General features: G+C 46.0%; 1 protein-coding gene across 3 annotated transcripts in view; it reads right to left on the reverse strand.

Annotated features, from left to right (window-relative positions):
* Dis3l (DIS3 like exosome 3'-5' exoribonuclease) overlaps positions 1-13578 on the reverse strand; it is a 34887-nt gene extending 21309 nt beyond the window's left edge. The window contains exons 1-4 of one of the 3 annotated variants that reach the window (XM_021171468.3): positions 13123-13578; positions 11414-11567; positions 2215-2343; positions 934-1069 (exon numbers count right to left, since the gene is read on the reverse strand). In XM_021171468.3, the coding sequence (XP_021027127.1) occupies positions 934-1069; positions 2215-2343; positions 11414-11567; positions 13123-13261 (558 nt within the window). In that variant the 5' untranslated portion in view covers positions 13262-13578. Of the gene's footprint in view, positions 1-933; positions 1070-2214; positions 2344-11413; positions 11568-12175; positions 12658-12677; positions 13085-13122 lie in introns of those variants that run through there. The other 2 variants (XM_021171469.3, XM_021171470.3) reach the window with 2 other exon arrangements.
* Between the last annotated feature and the right edge of the window lie 6441 nt (positions 13579-20019).

The following is a 20019-nucleotide window of genomic DNA, read 5'->3' on the forward strand; positions in this document are numbered from 1 at the left end:
ATACTAACACACACATGTACACACACACACAACCATGTCAAGACAGTAACACACAATACAAACACACAACACACACAACACAGTTTACTGGGAGCAGAGGCTTGCTGGGCTGCTCTTGAGATCTGTGTTCCCCTTAGTTTCAGGAGTCAGCCTGAATTTGCTAGAGTCAAGGCCACCTGGTCACCAATAATGCTATAGACCATCTGCTTTTTTTTTTTTTTTTTTTTTAAAGATGTACTTATTTCCTTTATGTGTATAAGTGTTTTGCATGCCTGGTACCTGAGGAAGTCAGAGGAGGTCCGTGTGGGTGCTGGGAACTGAAACTAGGTTCTTGGTGAGAGCACCAAGTTCAAGTGCTCCAAACCACTGAGTCACCTTGCCTGGTCCCAGTATGGACCATCTTACAGTCCTCCTCCTGCTCTCTTATAGTCCTCCTCCTGCTCTCTTACAGTCCTCCTCCTGCTCTCTTACAGTCCTCCTCCTGCTCTCTTACAGTCCTCCTCCTGCTCTCTTACAGTCCTCCTTCTGTTCTCTTACAGTCTTCCTTCTGTTGTTTCTCACTTTTGTTTTGTTTTGTTTTGTTTTGTTTTTTGTTTGTTTCCAGACAGGGTTTCTTTGTGTAGTCCAGGCTGTCCTAGAACTCACTTTGTTAGACCATCCTGGCCCTGAAATCTGCCTGCCTTTGCCTGGGATTAAAGGTATGTGCCACCATACCCAGCTCCCCTTTCTTTTATGAGACAAATTCTCACTCTGTAGCCCAGGCTGGCCTCAAACTTTCAGTAAGTCTCCTGCCTCAGTACCTCTAGTATTGGGATTACAGGTGTGAATTCTACTTTCTCTTTTCTGTGTTGCCAAAGGATCTAGACTGAAGGGCTGTGCATATATGTGTGTCCGTCTACATGTGTGTGTGCACATGCGTGCCACTGGAAATACCTTGAAGGAAATGACAAATACGCCTTCTGTTTCACTTCCATACTGCTGAATGGCCTCTTCATCTTCTGTCACCATAACGATGGGCATCCTGTCCTCACAGTGGTGATAGTACCAAACAGCTGAGTTGTATATGCTCCTGGGAAAGCAAAGGGTGGTGAGCATCCCCAGGAACAACATCTGCTGTTCAGAATGTCACACTTGGCTCACACTGTCATCTTGTGTCCATATAGCTAATCTTTGTTTGTTTGTTTGTTTCTTTCTTTCTTTCTTTCTTTCCACAACAAATACTTCTTGGGTATCTACTCTAGATAGCCAGGGGCTGGACCCTCTGTGAGACAAAATGTAATCAGAAAGCACCTCCCATCTCTTCTTCCTAGAAGTTCAGTCCCCAGAGCACCATTTTCAGTTCCCCCATTCTGTCACTTTGTGACACTTTCTAACTGGAGGCTGAGCTACAGGGCACATGGGAAATGACTATGGAAGAGGAGGAACAAGTATCCTCCCCTGTTAGAAAAGCCAGCTTCAGCTACACGATAAGCCTGGAATATCCCCAGGAGTGGGAGTGTTGGTGTGGGTCTGGAGAACTGGCTCAGGACTATACTGGTAGCATTCACAGTGAAACACGTATTTGTAAGGTCCATTCTGCAGTCTGTCTCCCTTTCTATAGGGCTATGGCACTTAACACTCCACCCCAAAGACCCTTGGAATTTACACCTAGGGGCACTTAGCTAAGTGCCTGGGATCTTACCTTGGGCTACCTTGTGAACAGTTCTCCAGGCCTCTCCAAGCCCCTAGCAGGCCCAGCTGAGCCTCCTTGCCCACTTTAGCCTCACATCCTCCACTGCTCCCCCCTCTTACTGCCATCACTTCCACTCCTGCTCTGGGGAGCCACTTTCTGCAAGTACCCCACACCCAAGTGTGAAGCAAGCACTGTACTTTTGGGTGGGTCTAAACTAAGTCACTGCATTTTCTAGAACAGTTTCCATTTAGTGAGACTGGCTGAGGACATTAAATTGAGCAAGTCATGGAAAGGCAAAGTCAAGCCTTCTACACTACTGGGAGGACCCACCAGCCCTTGCTCTGGTCTAGGAGTCTCAGGTCGGGGACCTTCATCTCTGCAATCCCAAGTTTAACAACTGTGTAATCAGATGCCGCTTCAGTGTTGACCACAGTCCTAGAAGAGTTATTGCCGTACTTTGTATAGTACACAGCAATTCCAAAGAGCCACAGATGAGGAAATTCAAGAGGACCCTATGAAGAGCGAGGTGAGTCGGGGCGCACCTGGTCTGCCACTTCTCCATGGCTTCCCCCTTTTCCCGGGGGAGGTAACAGTGCTGCTGGAACTCATTAGCAAAGAGAACGCAGTCATGGCGAGCATCCTTCAGGAGGTTTCGCAGTTTGTTATACTGTCTGCAACACAGGGGACAGAATAAATCTAACTCAGCAGGTACTCATCTCCTGCCAACTCCTGCCAAGGATCAAAACAGATGAGACATTTCAGAGTGTGAGATAAATTGTTTAAAACCCAAGAAACATCTTAGCACTAGGGAGACTGAGGCAGAAGGACCATGAGTTTGAGGGTGGTTTGGGAGACAGTGAAAACCTGTCTCAAAAGACAAAATAAGGGCTGAGAAGATGGCTGAGCAGGTAAACGTGCTTGCTACCAAGCATGAGGACCTTAGTCCAAAACTTCCCAGAACCCAAGGAAAGCCAGGTGAGAGCACATCATCCCGGTGCCCAGGCTGGGAGACTGTGGGATGGAAACGGGAAAAGCCCCAGAAGCCAGCCTGGGTGTGCAGCGCTGAACAAGTGATGCAGTCTGACTCAAAGTGAGAGGCAAAAACCAGTACCCAGGGCTGTCCTCTGCCCTCCATGCACACTGTGGCATGCATGAGTCACACGCACACACACTGATGAATGCACACACACACACACACACACACACACACACACACACCTGAAAAGCATTGATTCATATTGGCTTTGGTGTGCTTGCTGTCAGTGGCTCTCAGTTTTGCCTGTTAGTTGTCAGCACTTGGGGAAGGCTCATTAATTAGTTTGCAGATTAATTGGACTCCTTCTCCTGCTTTCCCTCAGAGACGCCTGGCCATTTTACTACATAGCTACATGATCTGCCCTATTACAGCTGTAGTACACAGAGGCAAGTAGAGCTTGGCGCCTTCTTTTGGTTCCCACTTTGTTGGGAAATGGTATTTTTAAGTATTAATACATTTCCTGTTAGCTGGCAGGCCTAGAAAAGGTCATGTAAAGTACATTAGTTTAAGAGTTTATCTGTGAATTATATTTATGCAGTCTCCATGATTTAATAAAGTAGGAATAGACCCATCTGCCAGACAGTTAACAGAAAGTTTTCCCAGTCCAGAGCCTTTGGGCAATGCGAGCCAGTTCCATGCCCAAACAGCAAGTCTGCCATGGGTCATCTTCTAAAAAGGAATTTTCCTACAGCCTGTAACTGAGAGATTACAGGAAACATTTAGGCAGTTATTTGAAAGGGAATTGGTTGGGTTGTTGGTTTTGTAGCGCTGGAATCCAACCCAAGACCTGTACTCACTCTGGTTATTTGTGGACAAATGATCACTCTGGCTAACATCCTTCCTTCAGCAAGTGTGCCCCACCCTCCTAGGCCAAGCCTTTGGCTGGAAGGGTGAGCATTACTGTACTGAATGCCCTCAGAGACACCATCTAGCCAGGCCAGGCTCACACCTGCAGCGGCCTGACTACAGCAAGCAAAACAGCTATTTTGACCAGATGAAAATCAAAACCAGAACTGCCATGTGATTCAGTAAGCCTACTTCTGGGTACATGTCCAAAAGAGAACACCAGAGCCTTGTGATATAGCTCAGGGTGGAACACTTGCCTAGCATGCAGGGGCCCTGGGGTGAACCTTGAACCCTGCTGAATAAGCACACAAATAGATAAAAACATAAAACCCGGGGCTGGTGAGATGGCTCAGTGGGTAAGAGCACCCTACTGCTCTTCCGAAGGTCCAGAGTTCAAATCCCAGCAACCACATGGTGGCTCACAACCATCCGTAACGAGATCTGGCGCCCTCTTCTGGACAGCTACAGTGTACTTACATATAATAAATAAATAAATCTAAAAAAAAAAAAAAAAAAGAAATATTCTTTAAAAAAAACAAAAAAAAAAAACATAAAACCCAACAAACAAAAAGGGTGTTCAAACAGATATCTGGGCACTCGCATTCACAGTGGCACCATTTACAGCCACTATAAGGAGGACACAACTGAATGACAAGGAACAAATGATCCAATGTCACAATTACTCGGCCTTGGGGCTGGTGAGATGGCTCAGTGGGTAAGAGCACCCGACTGCTCTTCCGAAGGTCCAGAGTTCAAATCCCAGCAACCACATGGTGGCTCACAACCATCCGTAACGAGATCTGGCGCCCTCTTCTGGAGTGTCTGAAGACAGCTACAGTGTACTTACATATAATAAATAAGCCGGGCGTGGTGGCGCACGCCTTTAATCCCAGCACTCGGGAGGCAGAGGCAGGCGGATTTCTGAGTTCGAGGCCAGCCTGGTCTACAAAGTGAGTTCCAGGACAGCCAGGGCTACACAGAGAAACCCTGTCTTGAAAAAAAAAAAAAAAAAACAACAACAAAAAAATAATAAATAAATAAATCTTTAAAAAAAAAAAAATTACTCGGCCTTAGAAACAGGGATTCTGACACATGCTGTCCCAACCATGAACTAGGGTGAGTGAAGCAAGCCGGTCACAAAAGGACAGACATTGTGGTTCAGCTATGTAAGGCATCTAGAGCAGATACACAGAGGAAGAAAGTAGCCTTGTTACTAGGGCTGGAGAGAGAAGTGATATTGAAGTTGTACAACCTTTCAGTGGGGAGATGAAGAATTCTGAACTTGAGTGTAGAACACAGTGGTGCCGACAGACACACTGCCTCTAAACTAGACACTTAAGAATTAAGGAAATGCCAATTTTTATTTTCTTTAAGGCAAGTTCTTACCCAGGCATGGTTGCACATGCCTTTAATCCCAGCACTCAAGAGGCAAAAGCAGGCAGATGTCTGTCTGTGAGTTAGAGGCCAGCCTGGTCTACACAGTGAGCTCCAGGACAGCCAGGTACAAATGGAAGGAAGGCAGAGAAGCAGCCCGAATGAGATGGGTGGGGACACATTGTTCCACTGTCCTCAGCACTCAACCCAAAGCAGGGCCAAGAGGAGGGCAGGCTCAGCACCTGTGTCAGCACTGATGCAAGGCCAGGGCTTGGGGCCTGAACAAAGTACCACCTTCAGAGTCCTGTTACCTCTCCCAGCCACACACACATTGCCTTCACTTTATTAATTAATTAGTTAATTATTATTATTTTTTTGAGACAGGCTCTCCCTATGTAAGCCAGGTTGACTTTGACCTCACAGAGCTGAATCTGCCTCTGTTTTCCAAGTGCTGGGATTAAAAGTCATGCCATCATATCTGGCATTACCTTCATTTTAAATTGTACTTAATGTTATTGTGTATGTATGATGGGTGTGTGTGTGTGTGCATGCCACAGAGCACACGTGGAGGGCAGAGGACAACCCGTGGACTTGGTTCTCTCCGTCTACTCTGAGGGTTCTGTGTGCTTCCAATTGTCAGCTAGATAAAGGAAATGGACAAATGGCAGGAGCATGCCGATGGGGAAGACAGGGACTCAGTAGTGAATTACTCTGAGTGTGACAGTCGGGGCTTCTTGGAGATGTGTAGGCTTGTGGTTATAATTTAGTAGTGCGCACATACAATACAGTCATAATTTCTGTTAGTCAGGCTTTGCAGTGTTTCTGATGGAATCAGGTGACGGCAGCCTGGGTGAAGCCAGCACAGAGAAGCTTATAGCATTTGGACAGAGTAGTGGCAGCCATTCCAGTCTTAGGCTAGACTTGGAGCACAACTTTGATCATGAGACGTAAGAAGATTAGACACTCAAGGTCATCTTTGGCTAAAAGGAATTTGAGCCAACCTGGGCTAAATGAGATTCTCTTAAAACAAAAATTTCAGTCTTACTGAAAACAAAAAAAAAAGTAAATTCCACAGACAGGTTTAGATTTTTTTTCCAAACTTTTATCAACTAAATGTTTCAAACCATTTCCTGAATATGGTTAAACTAACTTCATTAGACTGAACTTTAGGGCTGGGGCAGGGAGGGAGAAGTATATTATCTTGCTATGTTGTGCAGGCTAGCAGTGAACTCCTGGGTTCAAGCAAGCCTTCCACCTCAGCCTCCCAAGCGCTGGGACTGCAAGGTGGCACTATGCCGGGCTTGATGGCTTTCTTATGATTTTTATTTGATGGGGGCCCTTGCCCACAGATGCAACACCTGCCTCTGCTGGTGATACCCTCGAAGGGCTAGCAAAAAGAAATGGAGATGGAAACTCAGCAGTGCCTGTCTTTGCCAGGCTTTGAGAGGCCACACGTGGGGCTCCTAGTCCTTCTTTCAGGTGTCTACAATTTCATTACGTTTACGTTTCTAGTCGTGGTAGCCAATACTTTCACGGACTTTATGGATTGCATTTTGGAGTATTTCAACAGTCGTGTGTAATCTGAATCATAAAGAATTACAGTTATTGACTTTGTGCTCAGGCGCATGCTCGTGCATAGAGGTCAGAGGACAGCTTCGTGCATGGAAGTAAGAGGACAGCTTACTGGGTTAGTTTTCTCCTTGTACCACCTGTGTCCCACAGACTGACCTCAGGCTGGCAGAATTATAAAATCATAAGTGTATTACCACAGTCCCTTGGTTTATAAAAAGATTTGCTTTCAGGACCCCAAGACCACCAAAATCTTCAGCTGTTCAGGTTCTAGCTATAAAATGTCATTGGGAGAGCTAGAGAGCTGGCCTGGCAGTTAAGACCATTTGTCGCTTGTGCAGAGGAACCCGGGTCTGATCCCTCAACCTCAGGGAAGTTCACAACCATCTAAAACTCCAGATCACAGACTGGAGCCTATCAAATTATGTGTGAAAATAAACCTTCCTTCTTTGTGAGTTAGTGATCTCAGGTATATTTGCCACAGTAACAGAAAACTGGCTAATACAGCACTCTGTCTGCAGTGCTGACTAAAATCAGAGCTGCTCTTTTAGAGGCCTCAGACACCCCAGGATCTGTGTAAAATAAAAATATATGATTAATTTTTTTAGGCTAGTTGATTTAATTAATGTGTGTATGAGCCTGTGTGTAGAGCAAACGTGGAGGTCTGAAGAAATCTTATAGGAATTAGTTCTCTCCTTCTACTATGTGTTTTCAGGGATTAAACCCAGGCTGTTAGGCTTGGTGGTGAGCACCTGAGCCATCTTACTGGCTCCAACACATAAATTTTTTATGTATATATGTACATACCTGGATTCTTTCAGTTAGCATAATGATTTCAAGGTCAATCTAAGTGGTAACATGTTCAGTCCTTTCTATAGCTGAATAATATTCTATTTTATGGATGTACCATGTTTTCTTCAATATTATCAGTTGACGGCCACTTGGGTTGTTGTTAAGTAAGACCAGTGAGAGAGCTCAGGAGATAAAATGATCTACTGTGCAGACCTGACAGCCTGCGTGCTGTCACTCACACATGCTCAAGGCACGCATACCACATACACACACACTGGAGTACACACACACACACACTCTAAACATGTAAAATAAAAATATCTGTAGTGTTTTCAGTTTCAACATGGATGTACTTCCAGTTCCCATGGTTACAGATATACTTTCAGTTCCCATGGTTACATACTTAGAAAATGTTATTGATTCCTACCTACTGAACAGGTCTTGGGAACACCCACTTCCATCCATGTCTAAGCTGCCAGCATCCTCACTATAGTTTGGGAGATGGCTTGAATGTGTTCTCTACTGCACTGAAATTCCATCCCTTCGTGAGATATTCAGTGTGGAAAGTCAATCAGATCCTGCACACAAAGGTGTTGATTCTCGGAGGTGGTTAGGACTCAACATCATTAAGCAGAGTCCCAGGATTGAATGCTGGGCTTTATACAAAGGGGAAAGGTAACCTTCCTCAAGTGTGTGCTACAGTAATTCAAAAGGCTAATGCAACACCCCATCTGTGCCACAGCCACAACCTCCTCCTTCCTCTCTCCAGGACTCTTAAAACAAGCACCTGATATCATGCTATCCTGCACAAAATCCTTCCTTGACATCCCCAAAGCCCACGAGGCCTTCCCTCTGACCTAGTGTCCTTTCAGTTCTTAGAGTGGACCACATCTCTTCCTTGTGGATGCTTGGCCAGAAGTCTCCTCTCCTAGAAAGCTTTTTCCCTTGCCTGGTCTCCTCCTCCTCCTCCTCCTCCTCAAGTGCTCAGTATAAGCAGCTCACTCAGCAGAGCCCTCCCTTATTCACTCACTGACCGGTCTGCTGGGGCTCTGCTAAGCCATGTCCTGGTACTTCAGAACACCTGCTACAGGCGTGGCTCTACATCTGTTGGCGAGATTCCCTGAGCTTGTCTGTCCTCTCCCAGGACTGGATCTATTGTTTCCTGCTGTGTTCTCAGTCCTAGCACTCTCTGGATAAACGTCTGGATGAGCCTATGCACATCTGAATGCATGACGGTGTGGAGAACCTCGCAGAGTCATCGAGTGAGGGCTGCTGGTGACAGGTGTGTGCTTATCCTCAACAATCAAAGACTTTCATCGGGGCTGGTGAGATGGCTCAGTGGGTAAGAGCACCCGACTGCTCTTCCGAAGGTCCAGAGTTCAAATCCCAGCAACCACATGGTAGCTCACAACCATCCACAACAAGATCTGGCGCCCTCTTCTGGAGTGTCTGAAGACAGCTACAGTGTACGTTCTTATAATAAATAAATCTTTAAAAAAAAAAAAAAGACTTTCATCATTCAGTTGTTCTCTCCGGCTTATGTATGAGAACAGGCATTCTCTGCATTGGTATTCCTGAGATCAAAATATAAAACCACACAACAGGACTACAGGTTACATCTCTCTGTTGTTAAATGCAACTCTGATCAGTTCATTTCATTAAAATAACACCATCCATCACATTGCCTGGGAGCCAGTCCCCTGTGCGCTCATGTTCTATACCTGAGGGTATAGAAACCATCTAGAAATAACAGATCTGATTGTACGAAGAATGGATGCTTTTGCCTGTCTGTTTCTCACACAATGCAGTATGACAATAGCTTACAGAGCACTTGGGCTGGGCTAGGTGTTTGAGTAACCTAGAGATGGTTTAGAGCCTACAAGATGGCGAGCGAAGATTATTTGCATGACCATGCTATTTAAAGCAATTTTTATTATACTTATCTTCTTGGAGGAGGATGGGCATGGCAACACGGGTGGAGGTCAGAGGACAATTTGAGGGAGTTGGCTTTCTCCTTCTACCGTGTGGATACTGAGGGAGGCTCGAACTTAGGTCCTCAGGCTTGGTGCAAGCCCCTTTACATGCTGAGCCACCCTGTCAGTCCAATACAGTTTTATTTATTGATTTGATTTTTAAAAGTTTAAATTAGCCTTATTTTATAGGTGACTATTTTGCCTGAATGTGTACATAGAGAGCATGAAAATGCTTGGTGCTCACAGCTATCAGAAGAGGGAGGGCATTGGATCCCCTGGAACTGGAATTTTAGATGGTTGTGAGCCACCCTGTGGTTGAGGGATCAGACCGGGGTCCTCTGCACAAGCAACAAATGATCTTAATCGCTGGGCCAGCTCTCCAGCTCTCCCAATGCCATTTTATAGCTGGAATCTGAACAGCTGCAGATTTTGGTAGTCTTGGGATCCTAGAAGCAGTTCCTTTTATAAACCAAGGGACTAAGGTAATATATTTATGATTTTATAATACTGTGTTGTTCATTAAATTTAAGGGTTTAATTTGGTTTTAAAGCTTATTAAGTACTTAAACATAAAGAGTATAAATAGATTTATAGCTAAATACCAATATAATTATGCATGTTTGTTTGTGAAGACAAAGTTTCATGTAGTCTGTACTGGCTTCAAGCTTTCTGTATAACTGAGACTTACACAGAACTCCTGAACCTTCTACTTTACAGCTGTTGGGACCACAGGTACCTGCCACCAGGCCTGGCTCCTGGGCATCAGGAGAACGTTTTCTGCTAGAAACAGGGCTGATGTCGTTGCATTTGAGTCAGTCTGTATCCTGGCACTTGGTTTACCTTAAAGCCACCGACAGTGCAAGCTGACAAAGTGCTCCTCTAATGAAAAATCAGAAGGGTGGGGCCTACTTGCCAATTCTTCACCTTTGACTTTCCCTGTAGACACAGAAAAGCACAGCGCAACCCAAGAGCAGGAGCTCTTCATCACTTAACCACTGAAACCTTCCGGAGAAAGGACATTTAAATTCCAACTCTTTGCTTTCGGTTGTCCCAGGAATTGGTTTTCAAAACAATCCTAATATTAAAAACATTTTAGAAAACAGAGGTTGAAGAGGCTTGCTGTGTGTGAGCGAGCTGAATGGTAACAACAAATTGATTTTAGTAAAAGAAATTGAAATACGACACCTGCAGCAGTGTTTAAACCTGGCTGTGTGTAAACATCTATATGTCTGTGTCTGAATAAAATCAACTTCAAGCTCATTTTAAAATATTCAATTTGAAAAAAAAAACCACGTACATTCTAGCTAATGTATATTTCTCTGAACTAAGCATCAGGACAATTTATCATTTTCATACACAAATAAAGACAACTTTACCTTTTACTACCAAAGGCTGGAGAAACCAAAACATCTTAAAAACAGAATAAATCCAGTTTCTGCTTGTTAAATACCTTGGGGTATTGAGGGTTTGGGTATATAATTCTAACATGCTATTCTCGTAAAAGTTTCCAAATATTAAATGAAGCAAAACTGTATTCTAAGAAATTTGCACAGAAAGGGGCAATTATTCTTTCATTTAGGTGCAAGGTGAGTATTTTAAACTGGTCCAATTAGAAATGTTTTATTCAGCAAATACAATTACTATGGCTGATAGTTACAGGACTAATCTAAAAATCAGAAAGAGCTATTTTTAATTTCGTTGAATAAATCACAGTAAGTACAGTTTGCATCTACAATAGAGGAAGATAAGATTTAAAAGTATTCTCTTCCAAAGAACGGAATGCTCCTGAAACAATGTACCTATGAATAAGATTAAATACTATATATTATTAGCAAAAATAAAAGGAAGAAATAATAGTGCTACCTATGAAAATGTAAACCAGAAGCCAGTTCACCATAGAATCTTAACTATGTACATCCCGGGGATCCGGCAGTTTATTGATCTACAGTCAGATCTTTTGGCCAGGTGTTGAAGCACACATATAAAATGTTACTGCATTCCTCACCAGCAAAGAGAATACCAAATTAGTTTCAAAAATCCTTTCTGACAAAATAATGAATTCCTCCTCTTTCCCTCTAACAAGGGACCTTTTCTAAAGGGGGCAGGGGAACTGGTACTGAAAATAAATAAATAAATAATGCAAAACAGATACCTCCGGCCTCTCTGGTGCTGCACGGCTTGACAGGCCGTTTGCATGAAAATAACTCCCTTCAACTCTGGGAACTCCAGGACCTCAAGGTAATCCTGGACAACTTTCCAGTCTGGAATCACATAATGAGTCACTTCGGCAGACAGGAGCTTCCCATCTGAAACATAATTCAGAGTGGAAGCGATTAGGTAACATTTTCAAACCTGGTTTATGACTATTTCAATGTCACAGTGCTCCCGGTGTGCAAAATAACTTCTCATCTTAATTTCACCTTGAAGTTTTTAAAAGACAAGACAAATCTACTTTGGTGGAGGCTCAAAGTTCAGATCATTGCTCCCCCTCCCCTCAGCTGTGATTAAATACAAGCCCAACATGGTTTATGCTGTTGCCAGCACTTCTTCGAAAGAATGATATTTTAAAAACAAGTACGTCCCTGGAAGAAACTAAATTTCTACTAAGCCATCACAGACATGCATGAGCACTGACTGCGTTGGCTACTTACATATCCATTATATCGCTATGTACACGTGTGTATATATATATATATATATATATATATATATATATACACACACACATATACACACACACACACACACACACACACATATATATATATATACATATATATATATATATATATGTATGTAAGGGCAAGAGTGCACATGTGTGTGTGTTAACCCCTTGTAAGCACCTAACAATTCCAAGGCTATTCTGTCTGAAGCTTCTGTACGCGGCTACACGGTTCTAGGGTTGAGAACCTACTAGAAAGGATGTGCTGTTCAATCCATGGGCAGTGGTAGGGCTTCCACTCAACTGACACCTCCTTGGTCAAGCTGTGACCTCAATCATGTATTCTGAAAAGACCCCCTCACGCTCATCTCCCACTAGGGGTAACAAACAGCAACCTGCTGCCTGAAAGAGGGGGCAGTCTAGCTCCCAGCATCTCCCAGACTAAGTCTCCAATCCTAAGAGGAAGAGGCTGTCGTGCTGGAGGGTCTGCGAACTGGCAGGAGCAGAGCAGGCAATGTTAAATGTCCAGCCAGCTTAATACGCTCAGGAGTAAGGTGGCAGCAGATATTTTCGGGCAGAAAGGAGGAGGTGCCTACGCCCTTAGGTCCCCCTGGAAAAAACGAAGCATCCAGTGCCTGCAGGCTCTTCCACTTGACCGGGCCATTGGAGCAGGCTGGTCCGGAGAGGAGCGCCCCTGAGGCTGCAGAGGCCGGTCCTGCCTGTGCGGGCCACCGGGAGGGAAGACTGGACGCACCGGGGACGCTCCAGGGCGGCTCCCGGCTGCCCTAGGACCGCCGAGCCCAGACGGCTTTGCTCGCTGCGGCTGCCTACAGTCCGCGAGGGTCTGGCTCCGCCCTTGACGCCAGCGCAAAGCCGCCCTCGCTGCTCAGCTTCCCGCTCTCCTCTCTCCTTGGGTCCCGCTTCCTTCACTAGGGCCCCGCCGCCATCGCGACGCCAGGCCGGGGTTCCCTTTGCTCTTTGGGCCTCTGCCACCCTCGCTCCTCAGGCCTCAGTTCCCTTCGCTCGCGCCCCGCAGCCTTCGCTACGTCAGACCCCGGCCTCCCTCGTTCCTTTGGTCCCGGCTTCCTTCGCTCTCTGAGCCCCGGCTTCCCTCGCTCTCCGAGCCCCGGTTTCCCTCTCCGGCCCCGGCCTCCCTCGCTCTTCCTGCCCTGGCCTTCCCGGTCCACCCCGGTTCTGACCGTTGCGGCAGGCGGCAGGCTGCGGGCACAGCGGGCTGTTGCAAGGCACGCTGGGCCGCAGGTAGTGTTCACGCACGATCCGCAGCGTCCGACCCTGGAAGGTCCTCAGGAGCAGCACCTTCTCCCGCTTCTGCAGCATGCTGGCGGCGTCGCCGGGCACTGTGGCCGGGAAGCGGCGGGCGGCAGGCTCAGGCGAGACCGAGGCCTGAGGCCCGCCCCTCGGGCCTGGTCGGGCAGGCAACAGCGTTCACGTTCCCGCTACCGGGAGCGACCTAGCCAGGGCCGAGAATCCTCCGGGCCCAGCCCTACTCGCGCCTTTTATTCCTCTCTGTGCCTTAGTTGTCCCCGGGCGGGAAAAGTGTAGATAAACTTCACCCAAAGAATCCTCCGGTGTGAGGGTAGGATGTGGCAGGTAGTCGAGTGTAAAAGGATTTTTTTTTTTTCTTTTACTTTGTTTTTACCCACAGGCCGGTGTGCGAAGGGCTGCCATAGTAACAGAGGTAATGCCGGGCAGTGGTGGCTCACGCTTTTAATTCCAGCACTTCGCAGGCAGAGGCAGGCGGATTTCTGAGTTTAAGGCCGGCCTGGTCTACAGAGTGAGTTCTAGGACAGCCAGGGCTACACAGAGAAACCCTGTCTCGAAAACCAAAACAAAAAACAAACAAAAAACAAAACAAACAAAACCCACCAAAACCCAGAGGTAATAACTGTAGTTTTCTCGTCCTTGATTTTGCAGTATCTGAAAGAATTGAAAGGCTCAGCAAAAAAAAGCTGGTAACCCTGCTGGCCAAACCGGTTTTCCTCTTCAAAATATGCTTATTTTAACTTTTAATACACGTAAACATTCAAACACTACAGATAAAATGAAAACCAGTCCTTCTGGGGTAAACAGTCTACAACTTTTATAGCGCTGGCAGCCTCGGGCAAAGGACTTCTTAGAGCCGCTATTGACATGATCTCTAAGTACTGTGCTTGTAGTGTTTGTCAAAAAGGGCAGTATCTTGGGAGACCACACACCCTGGATTCTCCAAGCACTGAGCCCACTGGAGCTACCTTAGCAACTTAGCACACGAGAATATCATTTAGCTTCCTTAAATCAAAGGAGTGGGTGTTTATTTGTATCATTTTACAGGCTGTGAGACTGCATTAAGGGAGCTTAAGTGCCCAAGGATACCTAGTTATTACCTTTCAGAACCAATCTTGAAGCTAGAAACTGCTCAACTTCAAAGCAGGTTAAGCATCATCTAGTCACTGGTGAATAAAACACAGGGCGCCTGCACCGAGGAATTTACTGCTTGGCAACCTTTGGTTAATGTGGCTGGCCCAGTTGGCTGGAAACACCTGGCTCTTCCAACGCAGCTGAAATAAACCAGGACCAGTCTCTCATTTCACCCTAAGGGAATGCTAAAGAGTCATGGTCTCCTCCTCCTCGTATCTCTGTGTCAAATCACTTGGTGAAACTCAAGGTAGACTTGCACAATCAGGAAAATAATGTAGAGCTGGCATACAGGCACCAGACAGTGCAAGAAGGGTCCCTAAAGTTCTCCACAGTGAAAGAGGCTCTCCCTGTCCAATACAGGAGTCAATTCCAGAGAGACCAGAGGACAGTGAGTAGCCAAAATTGTTCTCTACATAAAAAATGCTTTAGATAACTGTCCACCAGTCCCTCCCCAGCTCCCTTCCTATCTTTTTAAAGCCACTGATGCTGTGGGATTGGAGGAATGACTTTGATTAGGCACTAATCTGCCCTTAATATCTCTCCTCAGCACCTTGTAGCTTGAAATTGTCTGCAAATGAACCACCCTTTAAGGAATAGAGCATAGCTAGAGTTTTATTGAGAGTTGATTTTTATCAGTATTTAAAATAAGGCTGTAGCTTAGTTGGTAGAGTGCTTGCCTAGCATGCACAGAGTTCTCTGCTGAGCAGCCCCTCCAGACCACCCCACCCCCAGCTGTGGGAGCACACAGGCCTATAATCCCATCACCTGGGGATGTGGAAACAATATGATCACAAGTTCAAGGCCCTTCTTGGCTACCAGCCTGGATGCATGAGATGCTATCTCAGAGAATAAGTTAATTACAATCCAATCCAATGCCCATCTCCTTGGTTTGAATTGGGGCAATAATGTGCAAACTAATTACTTTTGAGATGGTCTCAGGTACCCAGGTTGGCCTTGAATTTGCCATGTAGTTTAACTTCTGATCCTTCGGCCTGTAGCTGGCCTTGGGATTCTAGGTACCTAAGGATGGAACTTGGGGCTTGTGTACTCCAGGTAAGCACCGAGCCATGTCCTTAGCCTCTCTTCCCTACACACCCTCTCATTTCTCTCTCTGCCTTTTTGAGACAGGATCAGGACATGTAGCCGAAGCTAGCCATGAGCTCTTACTCCCTCCCCCCCACCCCCAAGTGCTGGGATTCTCATGCACCCAGGCCTGGCTTTATCCATTATGTTGAGGAACACGATTCCTTAGTTCTGAAATGATGTTGATCTATTGTAATAAGCCAGGCCCTTTTGCTTGGTTGGTTGGTTTGTCTTGTTTGCCATCTGAGACTTCTGGACCAAAAAAAGTGCCTATCAGGCAGAATAAACTAGTTTATGTTACAGAAATATAAAACTTAAAAAAGTTTTTGCTGGGCAGTGGTGGCTCACATCTTTAATCCCAGCACTTGGGAGGCAGAGGCAGGCGGATTTCTGAGTTCGAGGCCAGCCTGGTCTACAGAGTGAGTTCCAGGGCAGCCAGGGCTACACAGAGAAACCCTGTCTCGGAAAAAAAAAAATCAGTTTCTTCACTAGTGAGATGTTTCAGCAGGTAAGGGTACTTGCTGTACAACACAGATTGACTTTACATAAAATGTAATACATTAGCTGGGCGGTGGCGGCACATACCTCTAATCCCAGCATTCAGGAAGCAGAGGCAAGAGGATCTCTGAGTTCGAGGCCAGCCTGGTCTACAGAAGGGGTTCCAGTTCCAGGACAACCAGAGCTACAGGGAGAAACCCTATCTTGAAATTTGAGTCCCCCCCCCCCAAATCAATAAATTAATTTAAAAAATTCTCAGTGTCTCAGGACAAGATGCTGCATGGGTACCGAATGTCATTTGTATGTCTTTTTGTAGGATCCAGGCTAGTGGAGTGGGGAATCTCTCTGGAACATTGTTGCTCAATGGAAAAAGGGGAGAGAGTCCTCTAGAAAGCCTCTCACCAATAACTCTTCCGGGAAGAAATGCTGTTGATCTTGCCATTGGCCAGAACTAGTCACATGACCACACAGCCAGCCGAGGAGGCGTGCTATTCTTCAAGCTCTGAAGGCAAACACCAAGAACCTTTGGAATATATAAGCAACTTACCAGAGGCTCTGGCCACCCCCTCAGCCCTAAATCCACCCCATCACCAGCTTCACCCTCATCATTTGGGACAGCTTAGCCCAGCTCTGTCTGTCCTTTGCTCAGGCCGTCTACCTCTTTTGGCAGAAGGCCCTCCATAAGCTAGTAAGCCAAGCTGAGTCTCTACACACCTGCAGTCCTAACTTCTCTTGCTTCCATATGTGATCCCTATGGTAGATAGGATGGATGAACTCTCTTTGTCCAATTTATGTCCACATTTTCTCTAGGGACTCAGATGACCCATGTTGTCTTGCCTCCCTCACAGATAGATGGGTGGTGGCCATGTGTCTGGCTTCCATTTGGCAGAATGTCAGAGTTTAATAGCACTGTTTCTTGGGATGGCTCACAATACTCCCCAACCCAGCCCCCTTACCTACATGCTTTCTCTTAGTGTTGCACCAGCTAGATGCCAAAGCCTAGGGCATTGGCAACCCAACATTAAAGATGGCAGAGCCCCCTGTCTTCTTTGGTTCCTGAACAACTGTGGAAGCAGAACTTGGCCTCTCCTTAACCAGAGGACTCTTGTACAGGTGAAATAAACCCTTTGGGGTTCTGAGTAGATGAGAATCTGAGCATTTGTCAGGCAGGGAAAGGAAAAGCAGGCTCAAGACTTCAAGGTCAGCTGTCATTACCAATGCGTACTTCCCGTTAACAAAGGAGACTGAGGTGGCTGGGGAGGTGGCTTAGTTGGTAGAGCACATGAAGAAACTCGTCTAAGAGTTGCAAGGCTGTGTTGAAAACAGACAAATAAGCAAATACCTATTAGTCAGATACTATACACACCATCAGGCAGTTTGATGGTTTCTACACTCATACTAAACTAGACAGTCCTCTAGCTGGTGGGGACCAGTGTGTTCTGCCCTGGTCTGGCTTTGTAGGGCAACAGCGCCAAACTGGGCAGGGCATCTGGTGGCTTGCTTCTCTCTTAGGTTGATTCTTTCTCTGATAACCTAAGTGTACACGGACAGCAGGCTGCCCAGATAGCAATACACCGTGTCTGCTTCCAGCACTCTGTGGCCAACGGAAATCTCTTGCCAGAGCTCTACTTCCCTGGTGTATGGCTTCCATCTTTCTCTGTCTGAGCATCAGTGTACTTATACTGCGGACCAGCCACAGTACTTAGAGAAGCACTTTGGGAATGCAGAGCTCTGTGTCTACTGGATCATAACCTAAGCCTCATTAAAGGTTAGCCTGGGGGGGGGGAGGGGGCAACTCTGCTGAGAGGCCCAGAATGGCGAATGTACAAAAGAAGTTCCAGAGGATGAGCTGAAAGGACGAGAGTGCATTGCAGAAGCAGTCGTTGCAAAATTCTGTGTATTTACTTTGTATTGACTTATTTATGTTGACTTCAGTACAACATGCTTACTACAACACAAACAATGCAGCAGGATGCCAAGTAAGAATGCAGACGTTCTGTTCTCGTCTGCAGTCTCCTCTCATGGCCATACACTGCTTTTGATTGCTTCTCAGCCATTTGGCTTAAATCAAGAGAGCCCCATTGGTAGCTTGTACGCTCCCAAGAGTCAAAGATGGTCCAAGGTTTGCAACTCTTTGGCAATCTGCATTGTACCAGTTAATCCCAGCTGAGGCGTCTTGGCTTGTAACTGCAGGATAAAGACTGTTCTAGGCATCTTTTCCTTTCCTCCTGTTTCTTTCCCCCCCTCTCCCGTCCTCTTCCTTCCCTTTCTGTTGCTGTGATAAAATACTCCTAAGAGGATGCTGAGATGGCTTAGTGTCAAGGGAACCTGCTGCCAAGCCTGAGGACCCACAAGCAGAGAGTGGACTCCTCTTGTCTTCTGATGTCACATATGTACTGGGGCATGCACACTGTGGTATGTGGATGCATACAAAAGAAACACAACACCTAACAGAAGCATCTTAATGGAGAAAGGGTTTTTTTTGGCCCACAGTGCCAGGAAGCAGTCCCTCATGGTAGGCATGAGGGTGCCACGGGGAGGTAGGAGAATGAGGCAACTGGTTACACGTGTCCGCAGTCAGGACTCAGAGAGGGATGGTTGCTGCACTCTGGTTACATTCTCCTTTCTATACAGCCCAGGATCCCTCCCAGGGAATGGTACTGCCCAGTGAGTGAGTAATTTTACCTCAGTTGGTCTAATCAAAATAATCCCTCCCAGACAGTCCCACAGGCCCACTTCCCCATGTGTTTCTAGAGCTCACCAAGTTGGTAGTTGAGGTTAACCAACACATTTCCCCTTCAGGTTGTTTCCTTTTCTTTCTTTTGTTTTGAGAAGACCGGCCTCCATCTTAAAGGAAAAAAAAAAGCCTGAGAATTTGACCTACAGCAGAACACAAGCTGTACCCATGTACTAGAAAGGACCCCACGGCTTGTCCTTAGCCAGAGTTACTACTCCCTAGCTACTTCCTAGCAACAGTTAATCAAAGATTAGTCTGATTGTTTGAGATGTACTTTCAGACTGTTTGTGATCAAATATAGTCTTGCTTCAGAGCACCCACCCATCAGCTTATAGCCATTCTATTAGATGCTTTCCAGACTGGACACCCCCTCCCTCACCCCTCACTTGCTCCTATTTTCTTATAAAATGTGTCCTACTGAGGGTTCAGGGCTGCTCCCCCTTTCCCTTCCAGTCCTGCTGTGTCAGAGTTGGGTTGGAGGAAAGCCTAAGCCTGAGCTTGTAATAAAGAAACCCTAACGCTGTTACATCGGAGACGGTTCCTTGGTGGGTTTTTGTTTGTTTGTTTGTTTGTTTTTTTGTTTTGGGGGGAGGGGTGTTCATGAACCCTTCCTGGCACATTTTGCTGTGAACCCTTCCCGGCACAACAGTTGGGTGTGGGATGGAGAAAGGCTCTCTATGCAGCCCAGGGCCTCCACATTTTAATCCCCCTGCTTCGACTTCTAGGTGTGCACCTTCATGCCCAGTTTGTAATTTCTGTATTCTTGCATTTAGTTCTAAAAGAAGCACCTTGACTTCTGTTCAAAAGTATGTTTTCCAGGAAAAGAAATGATGTAGGAAGGACTGAATCAACCACCCAGGACACACAGCAGGAGAGTGGCAAAGTTGACTTTGAACCTAAGCAGAATGGCTACAGAATTCTTATAGCATTGACCCAGCCATATAGCTTTCTTCTTAGTAAATACAGAGACTTGTAGGATTCAGGGTACATTCTGTATGGCTGGCCGCAGGAGCCCAATGGCCTACAGAATTGGAAACCATGGCACTCAGTTAGTGACCTCACCATTTATCTGACTTCTGGAGCTTTGGCACAGGAGGTTCTGGGTCATGATGCCAATGAATCAGTGGTTCTAAAGGTTCTGTGCGTATCTACAATTACCCCATTACCTGGAGTCAACTGCTCTCACTTGGACACCGTGGCAGTGGGGTGCAGTGCTTGCTAAGATTATTTTGCTACCTGTATTAAGGGGGATTTCATTTCCTATATGTTGAAGGCTAATATTAATCTTTGATTTGCCATTCAGAACATTCAAGGAACTCTAATAACACAGTTTGCAATGATTATTCTGAGATGTTCTGCT

The sequence above is a fragment of the Mus caroli genome, unplaced genomic scaffold (genome assembly GCF_978045245.1).
Source record: "Mus caroli unplaced genomic scaffold, Mus_caroli_1 scaffold_11, whole genome shotgun sequence".
In the NCBI taxonomy this organism is placed as follows: Eukaryota; Metazoa; Chordata; class Mammalia; order Rodentia; family Muridae; genus Mus; species Mus caroli.